The 14,463-nt window shown below is 39.7% G+C and overlaps 1 protein-coding gene across 1 annotated transcript in view; it reads right to left on the reverse strand.

Annotated features, from left to right (window-relative positions):
- The window catches only part of GRHL1 (grainyhead like transcription factor 1), a 53,854-nt gene that overhangs the window by 32,190 nt on the left and 7,201 nt on the right, over window positions 1-14,463 (reverse strand). Inside the window, exons 2-8 of the mRNA XM_088150101.1 lie at window positions 11,003-11,189; window positions 9,484-9,554; window positions 7,718-8,108; window positions 6,667-6,743; window positions 5,584-5,740; window positions 4,447-4,558; window positions 3,079-3,173 (exon numbers count right to left, since the gene is read on the reverse strand). Of these exons, the coding sequence (XP_088006227.1) occupies window positions 3,079-3,173; window positions 4,447-4,558; window positions 5,584-5,740; window positions 6,667-6,743; window positions 7,718-8,108; window positions 9,484-9,554; window positions 11,003-11,189 (1,090 nt within the window). The remainder of the gene's footprint in view (window positions 1-3,078; window positions 3,174-4,446; window positions 4,559-5,583; window positions 5,741-6,666; window positions 6,744-7,717; window positions 8,109-9,483; window positions 9,555-11,002; window positions 11,190-14,463) is intronic.

Here is a 14,463-nt window from a genome sequence, read left to right on the forward strand (position 1 = left end):
ACTTTAATTTTTGTTAAAAATGAAATGGAAAGCTGACCAGCTTTTGACATCATGTTTATTTATATAAATGTCTAGAAGCCCCATACATTTTGCAAAATAAATATAGTGCATGGCAACAGCCCAGTGCTTTGTTTGGAAGTATACCCATCTATTTAAAAAAAAAAATTAAAAAGGCAAAAGTCAACTGGTATGTGCAAATAGAGATGGGGGAATGGATTGAGAGAAAGTGGTTTAACACACTGTGAAAGTGAACGAGTCAACCCAGGAGCTTTAGATTATGGTTAACATATTATAATTCTCTAGAAAGACTGGCATTGGAGTCCTAAAAAACATTAGTTGAGAATAGATCCTGCTGAAATCAAGGAGACTTTCTTCTGAGTAACCATGATTAATATTATCCTCTCAGTACAATCACTGCCATCAATGCTATGATCCTACTTTATGGAGTTCCACTGATGTTCAACTCTTCAACAAACAAGGTTTCATTTAACGCTTGGTCTGATTGCAGCAATGTCATTAGCACTGCTATGAAAACCACATTCTGAGTTCAGGATCCAGAGTGATATGGGAAAAAGCTGCACACTCAGAAAGGGAGAGGCTGTATGTCTATAGCATGTGTATGAATTTCTCCATTGTAACATCTTCCCTCTCATTAAGTTACACAAGGGGGTTCATTTACATGGGCATAAAATGGTAGTTCAATTCCAAATCCCACTTGGTGATACTTGAGAATTAGCTGCTCACCTGTAGATTTTGTAAATGTTTCTCTGATCCAAACAAGCAAGGGGAAGATGCAGACAACATGGCTTCTGGAATTCTTCCCAACCCCTTAATAATAGCTCTGCACAAGGTCACATGACAGGGAAGGAAGACGGGGGGGCTTAGAATGGAGGAATCAGCAACCCCCCAGACTGCCTCTCCCGTAACTGGGGATTTTTTTCTGGATTTCTTTTTCCCACAGATCCTGGCCATATCCTCCCCATTTCCAAATTTCATCTTTCTTTTTGTTGGATCCTCTTGCCATACTCAGCTTGGTCCCATTTCATTCAGTTTTCAGAGGTTATCCTACTGATGCATAGAGTTTGTACATAATGTCTTTCCAATATAAAGCTGCTATGCTAAATTTTGTTTTGTTTTCTTTGAGAAAAAATAAGGGATGGCATTTGAAATGGCAGCAGCCCTCCTCTCCCACCCACCCACAGGCAGAACTGCATCTTGAAATGCTGTACTGTACTCCTTTCTAGTACACCTGTTATAAGTACTGCCAGCCCTTCAATATAGACCAGCTGAGAGAACAGGAATTATAAGGAGTACTGAAACTCTACTTCATTGTTATAGGGTATAATAACAACAGAATCTTGAAAACCTGTCAGAGTTTCCCTCTTACACTAAATAGAATCAAGGCAGGGTTATCATGAGTTTCTTTCTCACCCCCTCTTCCATGCCAGGGCTAAACTAATGTTTACTTAACACTTCTTTCCTCAAGGCTACCTCCATATTCCTCTATATGTACACAAAGATATACATAAGTAAGAAGGCTAAAATCACTATTCAGAAAGTGTTGGCATCCTGATCATATTCAGGATGCTATTTTTTGTAATTATTTAGCAGCTTCTCCCAAATAGAGGGATATAGACAGCAGCTCAAGACAGGTTATTCTTATGACCTCTAGCAAGGTACAGACTTTGGAAATAACCCAGCTCTGACTTCTTCAGGAAGGAAAGCAGTACTCTTGAAATCCAGTGGACAAATACAGGGGTTTATTAATGCCATGAGCATTTTTTTTTAATTAAATGGGTCAAACTGTGACTTTTCACAGTTTAGTTCCCCATCGCAATTTATTAGATCAGGATTTTACTAGCTCCAAAATCCTTTCCAATGTTACCCTTTCCATGATCTATACCTACTTAAGTAAGGAATCACAGCAGAGTACCCATTTGGCCAGGCTTTTTTACCCAAATCTGTTATAGATACATTAGTCTTCAACTCACGTACTCAGCCAAAATGAACAAAGGCCTTTGGCCATGTTGGCTAAAGTTTATGGGAATTGGAGACCAATGGACCTGGAGGGGTACCAGTTAGGAAAGGCTTCCCTAAGCTCTAGATTGCTACAAGAGACCCAAGTCACTACTGCATCTAGGACTTGGTAGAATTCTCCCCAAGACATCTGGTAAATTTGGAAACAGTAGGGGCCATCAGGAGCACTGATGGGCTTTCAGTTTGAAATACACCCCAAAATTCTAATGAATTATTTCAGAATCATTTGAGAATTCTTTTCACATCTCAAATAATTCTGAATTTCTTTTTGCCAACATTGAGAATACTTTGAACTGAGCCAAGAGGTTTTGCTGATCCAGATCAAACCGATGGCTTGGAAATGTCTTCTTAGCAGGGTAAAGCCATTTTGTCTATTGCTCATCAACCAAAATGTTTTTCCATTTTGAAAATCTAATAAATATGAGAATAAATTAGGTTGCCCATCATCCCTTGAAGGCTCCATACAGCAATGCAAGGAAAGTTCCACGGGCAACATCACCATGACTGTATCTAGTGACATCTACAGAGCAAATGGAAAATGAAAGCTGACTCCATTCGATTGACATGCAAGGACACTTGGTGGAAGAGATGGACTGTTTGCAGAGGACTACGAGTTCCAGCCTGCAAACACACCTCTGTTTAAACTGAGATGACTGAAAGCTATGTGTTTGAATAGGTGCAGCAGTCTCAGATGCTGAACCAACCACCTTGTCTTCTGCTGGAAGAGTACTGAAGAGGCCTAGTGCACTTTCTGACTCCTGTTCGTTCATGCTTTTTTTGATCAGACTGAATTCCGGGGGAAGGGGGGAAAATAGTCAGAAAAGGGTCATCTTTTTTGGGCTTCGGGCCATTTCATAATCCAAGCTGTGAAGCTTCCATCAGCTTCGAACTTTAATTTCCCAGAAAGCTTTTGGCAATCTTTTAGCGGCTATTTCATCCTAGTTTGTTTTTAAGGTAAGTACAAGCTCAATGCTATGTTAAAATATGCATCCCTCTCTTTCACTAAATACTCAGAAGGTCAGGAAGAGCCCTGGGACTTACCTTTGCTTCATCATTAATGTCCCAAGTGAAGGAGATGGCATTATAGGCTATCTCTTCAATATTACTTATGGTGTTGAAGCTCTCCTTATAGTCAGCTGTTGATAACATAAATGAGGGAAAAGATATTAAAATAGCTTTATCGACTGCCAAACACAAACACAAATTAGGCAAACAGTCATTTTTTCTTCTGGACTGCCTTAGAGAAGATAAAAGAAATCTAAGTGTTCCTTTAAGGGGTTTTTTTTTTGAAAGTAGAATGCAGGAAATGAAATTTAAAAATTGCAAAGGAGAGAGGCAACACCTGCTATCTTTGCCATGCCCTCAATTTTGTTTGAAAAATGTTAGCCAGCATAACCAGGATATGTTGCTCTTCATAAAAACTCATAATAAAGGAAGATTTGAATGTGCGTCTGCCTTTAAGTGCCAAGCATTAATCCCTACTTTTATTTACAAGAGAAAAAAAAACTGAGTGCAACCCAGCCTTTAAACCAAAGGAGCTGGAAATGGGCCAATCACAGCTTGGCTGTAGGCAAATGGGTATCTGTAATGTCATCTTTCATCTCCTTGCCCAAACTGTACCTAGGGCTTGACTTCTGCCAGCGACTCAGTCTTGGAACCTGTTTTGCAACCTCAGAGCGTCCTTTCAAATCTCTAAGAACCAACAGCAGCTTTACTCATGTGAAGAGTGCCTTTCCCCCCTGCACTGAGTAACCACTACTAATCCATATGCCTTTAGAGCCAAGACGCTCCAGGATCGATGGCATGAACTACAGGCAAACCTGAGGCCAAAGCAGCTTTTGGCTCAAGAATGAAAAAAACAACAATGCTTTTTTTGAGACAGGAATAGGAGAAAAGGAGAATTCTAAGAGGTGATGTCTGAAAATTTAGCAAAGGTCAGAAAATATGATTACTCAACTGTCTGCAATGTTCAGATATGGTAAGCTCGATATAGGCAGATACTGCAGCACAAAGAACCATAGCCAGTTCTGTTTGAGCAACCTCACAGCCAGAAGCTTGAAACACAGTCCAGTCAACAAATCATTCTCCAGCTTTTGAAATTATGGTCCCTCTAACATCCATGGCAAGTTCAAGCTTCTGCTACTCAACCGTGGACCCTTTTGACCGATCAGTTGGTTGGCTAACTGACCAAGCAACCGAGCCCTATATCTTTGTTTAAATCTGTAATCTTCCCCAAACTGAGATATTCTGATGGGCAGTTGGGTTTCTCATCTCACCCCAGACAGGGGCAGGCATGATCCAAAGCCATGCAAAGCCTTGGCTGAAGATGGTCGTGAGCTCACCAGGCACGTGCAAGACCTGACACCTGCTAAGTTGAGCTTTGGCACCTGCTGCTTGAGAGCTCCTTACCTATGTCAATGCACCTTTGTTTGGCTGTGTGTTGCCTGGAATGCCAGTACTTCCAGTGCCTGAGCTGATCCTCCCGGGTTTTGTCTTCAGCAAATACAACCATGATGACGCTCTGCAACGGGGAGGAAAGAGAAAAGCAGGGGAAAAGGCAGAAAAGCTTCATTAACAGAAAGGCCAAATGGTGGGGGTGGGAGTGAGTGGGGTGTCTGGGGTTTTTTTTGCTGACGGGTGGAGAGCAGCTACTCAGGACTGACAACCCTGGCAGTTTATCTCTGCCATCTGCATCTATGGGGACTGAGGGGCGAGTGAAGTGAACTTTCCAAGTTGAGAAGGACAAGCTCCTCAGACTTAAGGAGGGCAGCAGCAGCAGCCACAAGCAATTAACCATGGAGGGTGCCTGTGAGCCAGGAAAAATGCCAGAGCTCTTCTTCCATCTATTATTCAAAACAGCCAACACTTTCTTTTAAAAATCTCAAAGGCTGGAAAAAAAAGTTCTGGCTTTTTAAAGGTACTCCAATATCTTCCCCATATTCTTCCAAGAGAAAGGAATAACCTCTAGTTATTAGGGGAAAAGTAGAAATAAACACCTGCTCTTTGCACAGGGGATTACTAAAGTATCACTGAGGAAGTCTGGCTTGTTATAAGACCACAATCAGTTACATGTTTTTGCAAATTCAAGCCAGCCCAGCAACAATTTTTGTCATTATTCATGACTTTATACTTTTTCATGACATATGTGAATATTATGAATGAAGAAGATAGTAATTATTTATCAGCCTGATCCTACCTATCAAGACCATTGTCAAGAGCATAAAGAGAGAACTGTAAACATCTGGTACAAAAACTGCTGTGCTAATTTATATTAACACTACAGCTTCCCAGACAGTAAACAAAAAAGATGTCTGCATATCCTAATGACACGGTCTTGCTAAAGAACAGGGGAAATAAGTTGATGGATCAGATCAAAGTCAATTGAGAACAATTATGGGCTGTTTATAGCCTTACAAGTTATTGGTAGCCCAGAAGAAGTATGGGTAACCCACAAATTAATTCTCTCCCCTTTTGCTCACCAGAAATGCTATTACAAGTCTTTGCCATCAGCTTCTCTCCTACATACTTTATTTAATGGTAACTCACTCTAACTTTACTGATGGGCTGATGGATTCCTTCGCCACCACTAATTTCCTTCAGTATAATGGGATAAAACTGGCCCTTGTTTAGATAAGTCATTGTATTATCTCCTGGCTTCTGCCGAAGTGATTTTGAAGCTTCCAGTGTATATTCAAAGTTGTTCCTGGAAAAATTCAGAACAGGAAGTTTTATAAGCAACTTATACCATGAAATAATCCAAACACAACAATCCACATGCTACATATTAGAGCTGGAGAATAAATAGTGGGACTGGTCATCAATGGCAGATATGTGAGAAATACAGGAGGATTGGTAATTTAAGATGACATCATCTGGATCCACCCCTGTAATTTTAGGAATGAGGCAGAGGGATTGCAAAATTTTAAAATTTCACCAGGATTATCTAGAGTTTGGTACTCTGATTCAAGAATCTGATGTATCTTGGTTGTTCAACTGCTGCAAAGATGTTACACTCACTGATCTACACTTGGGTTACAGTATTTTATATTTGTGCAGAGTGGGAAAGAACACTGCTTACAAAGTAATAAGAGTAAAATAATAATAGCAATAAAATTTATATAATGCTTTCGAAGCACCTCATATTCATTGCCTGATTAAACGTCACCACTCTCCCCCAACTTGCAGACACTGTGACTAAAGCCATGAGAGGGCCTGAGACCCACTAATGTGTTTATGGTGAAAGCATTTCCTGATTCACAGCTCACTCTCTGTGCTACATCAAAAAAAGAATGAAATATACTTCCATTACTTGGTACTAATCCACCTGCTTTTCTTTGTGAATCCACACTGCTTGACAAACTGCAAAGCCAAACTTTAAGTTTCAAACCAGGGGTGGAAAAGTACCTCATTTTACCTAAGCTCACTCTTGTGTACGTGACCTGATCCACGTGATGTTTCCAAAAGGATTAGGGGAGGAATGACCAAATCTCACCACTCAGAGCTCGTGTCTTTCATTTCACAAAGCAGAGCATGAGCAAGAGGACTGAGCACATTTGAGGTGTGCCAAGCTTGCAGAGCATCAGAACCCAGCTATTGTGCAAGAGCAAAATATGAGGGAAAATACTTTACCCAGCAATGCTTTCAAAGACATAGTCTTCAGAATTCACGTTGGCCATCCGAAGATTCAGTTCAGAAGGGAAAAAAACCTGGAGGTATTCATAACAGTTTCAGACAAGCAGCAATTAAAAAAAACCTATATCATTATAAAAGCTATACAGATATCGTTTATAAGCCCTACATTTATCATTAATAAAACTATTTGCTGACCCTTATAAGTCAGATACAAAACAAGCTTAGTCTAGAACCAGGTAACCCATGTATCACACAAACATTATTTCTTCACATTCAAGCTGAGTGAGCCACGTCCTGTAAGATGAGCCATGCTTTCTTGCTAGCAATTTCATATTATACAGAAGTTGCTTTTGTTTTAAATTTAGAATTATATATCCATATCCAGTCTGAGAAAATCTTCTCTTTCTAATCCACTGGACTGAGATTTCAGGTTTACATAAGAATTAAATAGGAACCTGATATCCATGTGCAGATTAGTGAGTACACCCAAAATCGGGGGGAAAGGGAAAGTAATGTCATTGTTATTTATTCTCAGAGCTGGAGTTAGTCTCTGCTTTTAAGATGGTCAACATTCAAGTAGCCAAAATTCAAAGACCTGCATTTTAAATCTTTTTCCAGCATTATCTCATTATGTTTACTCAGATGTAAATTTTATAGTGATTATTCTTAAGTGAGTATCTATAGCAGAGACTGGAATTTGGAGTTATTCAGAAGGCTACTGGACTCCAATTCCTATCAGTCCAGCCAGCATGGACAACGAGCAGGAACGAAGGGATCTGAAGTCCAAACTACATCTGGTGCATAGAAATGCTATCTTCACCAATCAATTGTTCCCCATCAATTATTTTGTTAACATGAATTCTGCTATTTTTACTGTTTTTGTGATTTGCGCAATCATAATTTGCAGCTGTAAGAACTTATTTTCATGATTCTCTGGAAGGCCAATTCTCTACCCAATATGATTTTATTTGGCTTTTCTTCATTACGACATTAAACCCAGTTCTGGGCTAAGAATCATATAAGCAAAAGATGCAGGCTACTTTTATACCTCTTGCACACCTTCTTTAAAAGACTCTGAGAAGGTGGAATCAGGAGTACGTCGCTGGGAATTTTGCGGCTGGCTGTTAGTGCTAAACTGGTCAGCATTGAGGCTCCGATCTAAAACCACCACCCTCTCAGGTGCTTCTGGGTGATAGACACTTGGAGGGATCCCCACAGTAAAACTATGCGACTGAGTCTCTGTCTTGATTGAATGGGTGGGCATCGATGCAACGGAGACAGTGACTGTAGTATCTGGAGTCGTCAGGTGGCCCCTCTTGTCAATGCCCATCTGGGAACTGTGTGGAAGGACAATATTCAAAGGCATGTTTTTCAAGACTTGCACTCTGTTCTCCCCAGCAGAAATAAGTGATTGCTCCGTCATGTTTGGCATACTGTTCCTAAACAAACAAGAGAACTGATTGAGTGGTAGATTAAGAGTGAGGCAGAAAGAATCAATTTCAAGAGGAGAAACACCAATCCTCAAGCCTGCTTGATGTTACCCCTCCTCCATGAATGATTTCTCTATTGCTACCAGCAAGCAAAAAGCTAATCCTGACAACACCTTGTTGGGAGAAAGACTACAAAAATATTAAGCATTGAGGGAAGATTTCTGACCCTTCCACTACTAGTTCCCCTTTTTGATTATCTTCAGACTGGAGATAAAGGGGCAAAGCTGGTGCATACATCACAATCTTCCTTCCAAAGGTAGTATTTCTGAATACTGGGACGAATCCTTTGCCTTCCTTGACCATTGGCTGTCTTTCAGTCCCTGGAATCTATCACAAATTCCTTAGAACCATCTTATAGTTGATATGTCTAGCTTGAAGACTTACAGTAGCAGTTGCATTCACAGAATACACATTTTCATCAGAGACCAAGTATCTCAAGTAAAGGCAGTGCAACTATAAATTAAAGGACAAACAGGCAGATCTTCTAGTGCACATACATCCAATGGTAGCAAGATCACATTGCATAATTAGTTACAAAGGCCATCAGAAACTCCTAATGATGCGAAAGATTCAGGTCATAATTGGAAAAGTGACCTAGCTGTGTGAAATGGGAAACTTTTCTCCCATAATATTTGAATTCACTCTGAATCTACCAGCCTATCAAAGCCTTCAACTCTGAAGCTGAGAGAGAAGTTGGCAATCAGTTCCAAAGTCTCCTTCCCTATTCAACTACTTGTAATGAAATCACAGAACTCTGAGTTGTAAAAGAGGAGCTATAATCATATTCCTGCCACTTTTCAAAATTGTTGCATCATTTTCTGCAGTTCTGTAATGATAATCTGGACAGCAATATGAATGACTATTAGGACATGCCTAGTGTTTGAACTTTCCAAGAATTTGTTCTTTTTGAAATACCCAGGTTTAGTTATATAAGCCAGAAACTTCCTTATTTACATTAATCTATTCATATTAAGCTGAGAACAAGAGTAGAGTTGCATTCGTGTTATATCTGGATAAAAAGTTTTAAATGATTTGAAAAAGTCTTTCATTGGGTTCATACCTTGCACGAATTAAGCCATAACTTGGTTGGTTGGTTTTGCCATAGTGTGATTTGCTAACCCAACTATTGCAGCTAAGCAATTTGTGTAAGCGAAGATACTTTGACTTATTCAACAATCCAAGGTTAAAAATCCTAGTGTTAAGTTCAGCTACTATGGCAGAGTGTAAAAAAACGAATCCCAATGTAGTTATAATTTATTCCTCTCTTTAAAAAGGATCCTGTCTTAAAGCATGTATACACGCACTTCAAAACTGAATACTGAACCTTTTCCCATGATCTTGATCAGACTGGTCTACATCTGGTTTCACTGTAGAAGTTCTCCTTTCCCGGGGAACCTTGGAATATGAAATATATCAATTACATTATTAAAAACACATTAACTAAGCACAGTTTCTTGGGATATTAAAAGAATTACCGGAATACACTGTACATGTCACAAATACATTTTAAAAGCATAAGCATTTGGCTCGGAGATATCAGCTAAGAACAATTTTGACTTTTTATCAATCTTGTTCCAAATTTAACTACAGAACTGCTTCTCAGTCAAATATGAGATTATGCCTAAGGTATTCTGTTCCTTATATCTCCTATTTCAATGTAACATTTACTTTTAAGACATGATGCAAATATTATAGTAACTTCAAAGACAGACGAGATTCAAGACAAGTCTTTAAACAATTAAAAATATGAGTAGTGATCACAGCTTCAGTAAACTTGAAACTGACTATTTGTACTTTAACAATAATTTTTTACAAACCAATTTGCTTATTAAATAAAATTAGCTCAGTATCCTCCAGCATGGAAATCTGCTGTATCAGCAACACCTTTGCATCCAAACATTTTTGTCTAACAAACACAAACTATATAAATGACAGTGGGAACATCCTCTTTAAGCAGCTATTTGTCAAAAAGGTAAGAATGTTGTAAGAATGTGGCCTTAAGCACAACTTAGCAAATCAGGGATGGAGTATGTGTGTGTGCACGCTAAATGCAGTCCTAAGTGTATCAAGAAGCACTGGAAAAATACAGAATCAACTATAGGCAGTGCTTTGTTTGCTTGTAAGAAAACCATGAGCCACCTTGGAAAGCTATCATAATCAGAACTTAAATTTTTCAGGGTTGGTCTATATACTTCAGGAATTCTTTGTTGAAAATCCAAGTCCAGTAGAATATTAAAAGATGACGATGATGATGATGATGACGACTACTAGACCACTGAATCTCTAAGGACTCTTGGCGGTTTATAGATAAGATATATAAGAAACAATATACAATAAACCATAGGTATACAAATACTGTACCAAACCAAGCTGAAATAAAGGCCCAAATGCCCTGCTGGAAGAGCTCTCTTATGAGCAGTTTCCAGATGGCAGTCAGGATGGAAGCCAACTGGATGCCCCCTGGAAGGCCATTCCAAAGAATCAGTCCAGCCACTGAAAAGCAACACTGTTATGGCTCCCCTTTGCCTCCCTACAGTGGGGCACCGCTAACAGATTCTCCTGGGTAGATCAAACTGGTCAGCCAATTCCAGTGGGAGAATGCAGTCCTGCAGATAGTTCTGAAGAGAGATCAGTAGTTGTACTTGTATTGGGCTTGTACCACTAGGGAGAAGGAGTGGAGGTGATGGGATTTTCAAGAAAAAGTACCTAGGTCTTACTAGTAATATGAAGCTGATGGGAATATACTGTATGCAGTTTACTGTTGCCTACCCCTGCATGAAAGAATGCAAATAAATCAAAGCACACTTTGGAGTATTAATCAGTCCTGGGCTTCCATGAGCTACCTTGTAGTAGTCGTACAAGAGGCCCAAAGCAGCCGCACTGTCCTCATCCCCATTGATGCTCATCATGGCTTTGGTAGCTGCTGTAAGGGGGTTTTCAAGAAAGGACTTCCAGGCTTCATCCTCACTAGTGTATGGTCGCCTCTGGGAATAGAGGGTATCATTCTGAAGAACCAAGACAGGCCTTTTGCTTGAGAGAGAGAGAGAGAGAGAGAGAGAGAGAGAGAGATTGTATTTTGTTCAATCAATCAATGACAAAGAAGTTGAAAACAAACTGTGGCTGACATCCAGGAGGTAAAGAACTTCCACCACGCATGAAAGTTGTGCTCGTCAGACTGCAGTGCCACATATTGTCTGTGACCACACTTAGCCTTAATCCAGGAGATATAGCTTGTTTTACATACTAAGCTATAACGGTTGGGCTCCTACTTACCCAAAGCAAATCACATTATGACTTAAGATGAAGTGTTGGATGACAATCTGGCGGGTGCCCATACACAGCCCTTCAGGGCATGGACATTACACCTTAAGACATCCTTTTACATTTAAATGCATTGTGCTCTATTGAAATAGTTAACTGGGGTGTTCTGATTTTATTCACAAATAAATACAGCATTTTGTACATAGGGCATATCTTGCATATTAAACTAACAGCTTAGACCTTCTTAGCCAGGCACAATTCACTCGGCAACAAGGCCAGAGCACACAAACAAGGACACTCACTGACTGTTCCCCAGCTATGGAACTTGAGTTTCAACGTTATTATTATATACAGTATTATCCCAATTCTATTTAAATTTAAAAAAAAAATCTAAGGAGGCAAAACATCTTAATTTTCATCAGCTTTTGTGATCAAAATTTAGAAATTGTACACTGTGACATAGGAATGGTGAGCCTATTCCTTTCTCAGTGTCCCTCTAGGACTGTTTTCCAGAAACTGTGCCCTTCAAGCACACTGGAGTTTCAGTACTCCCTGCCAGCCTGGCCAGTGGAAATCTGGAGAAAGTTTAGGATAGGGATTTGTAACCTGCTGTAAGCTCAAAAATCGATTTGGTCTTGGAATAGGCCACACATGAAAATCAGGTTGGGTCATAACAAAAAAAGAAATTTAATATCATTATTTAGTGTAATGCAGTTAGTATGTTTACCTCCCTTGTATTTCATCATTTCCCACTTTGGCCCATTAAAATTTCAAATTTGGTGACAATTTCTGGAGGAGTTCTGCATACTGCACCCAAATGAGAAGGATAGACAGCCCTGGGGCCCTGCTTGCACACCCCTGACTCAGATATTTCTTATTTGTGATTTATTTTATTTATTTATTTATAAGGGCCTGCTGGTATCTACCTGATGACAAATCAGATAATTAGTCTAGACCTCCCAGTGATGCCTGCTTTGAGTTACAGGTAGGTAACTGGTGTAACCTGGCTGGAATTTAATATGCAAGAGACATCTGTTTTACCAATAAATTACAATCTCCCATTAAGTTTAAAAACTTAAAGCCAAAATATTTATGCAAAAAGCTTCAGAGGAATTAATCTTTGTAGAACAAGTAATGCGAGCTTGAAAAGCAAAAGGCAAACATACAAACCGGTATTCTAAAAATATCAACTTGATTTCTAAGTTTTGGATAGCGCCTCAAAGCTTTCTCTCACCGTGCGAGCTAGAACACAGCAATTCAGAGCTATCTGTAGGCTCACCTGTGCTGGATGGATTCAAAATCTCCTCTAGCCAGCAATCTTACCCCTATCAATTCACGCTGTGCAGAAAACAGTGTGAAAGGCAATAGCAACATGACTGTTTTTATCCTCATAATCCAAAGAGGGCCCAGCTTAAGTGAGGCTTTCCATTTCTGGTGACTCACCGCTGAATAAACTCCTCAGTCCTTATTTCAGCATGCACACTTATACAGAACCTGCGTGCATGGAAGGAAACTTGCACAGATTAATGCCCACCACCTAAAAGGCTTTCTTTGGCCTAGAAAATATGTTAACATATTCAACACAGATTTTTTTAAGGTAATTTCTAAAATGTTGCTTACCCAGTATCTGCTTTGTCCCAGCAGATGAGACAATGCTGCTTGAGCTGGCTTTAAACCAGTTAAAACACAGTTTGTCCTTGACCATACATAAGATTTAGTTAGCATTTAAGACAGAATCAGAGTTTTGCTTCAAATATTTCTGGGAGGGATAGAACCACACGTAAACATAAGATACTATCAGTCCTTGAAGCAAAAATAGCAGAAACCTACAAAGGGCAGTCGTTCCATCTGGCACTGATGTTGGGACTTATAATTCCCACAATCCCCAGCCGACAGTCCCTAAATATCTAAATGCCACGTGGCTGGGGAAAATGGATCTCAGTCTTTATCACACGAGTCATCTTTTAAAAAAGGTTAAAATGTGGGCCAGATACAATCGTTGAATCCATAATTAGCCGAAAGACCATTCCCACAAAGTACTTATAAATGGCTCCACATCAGCTTACAGAGTAATAATATCAAGAGGAATAAATATCACAGGGCTCTGGCTGTTCAACCTTTTTATTAATGACCTGGGCCCAGATGATTATTGCATTTCCAGATGGCACAAAACTAGAAGTGGCTAACACTTTAGAAGAAGAAGAGTTTAAAAGATCTAGTCAAGCTTGAACAACGGGCCAAAACAAGACAAAATTTAATAGGGAGATTTGTGAAACCCTGCATCTGGGGAGAAAAAAAAAAGATAGGCACAAAGATAGGATGGGGGGCACCTGGCTTAGCAGTATTACATTTGAAAAATATTTGGGTGTCCTGTAGATTGCAGCGTGAGCCAATAGTGTAATGCAGCTGCTAAGAAAGCAAATGCTATTTTGGGATATATTAACACAGAGTCCAGATGCATAGCATAGAGTCCAGAGCACAGGAAGAAATTGTCCCAATCTGCTTTGCCTTGGTTAGATAACACTGGAATAGCATGTTGTTCTGGGCAGTCTAAAAAGGACATCAATAAATGACAGAATTCAGAAGAGGGCGACCAAAATGATGAGAGGATGGGAAATCAAGTCCTGCAAGGAACTACAGTACATATGTTTGCCTGCAGAAGAGAAGACTGAGGGGAGATATGTCTGCAGACTTCAGATTGTCATACTGAGGAAGAAGTAGATTTGTCTGTTGCTCTAGGAGGAAGGATCAGAACCAATGGCTTGAACTACAGAGAAATAAATTCAGGCTACATATTAGGAGGAATTTCCTGGCAGTAAAAGTGGTCAACCAGGAGAACAGCCCATTTCATGAACTGGTATATTCCCCTTTACAGAAGGTCTTTAAGCAGAAGTTGAGCAACCAATTGTCCAAAGTGCTTCAGCAGATCTTGCACCAAGCAGAAGGCAGACTTAGATAACTTCTGAAGTCCCTTCCAATTCTATGAGTCTACTTTCAGATTATGGAACTGAAGCTGCTGTATTTGTTCTGGGTTATAATTTGT

This window comes from Python bivittatus, unplaced genomic scaffold, assembly GCF_059951505.1.
Source record: "Python bivittatus isolate LINGU-HERP-01145 unplaced genomic scaffold, Pbiv_v1 ctg000020_np1212, whole genome shotgun sequence".
NCBI lineage: Eukaryota > Metazoa > Chordata > Lepidosauria > Squamata > Pythonidae > Python > Python bivittatus.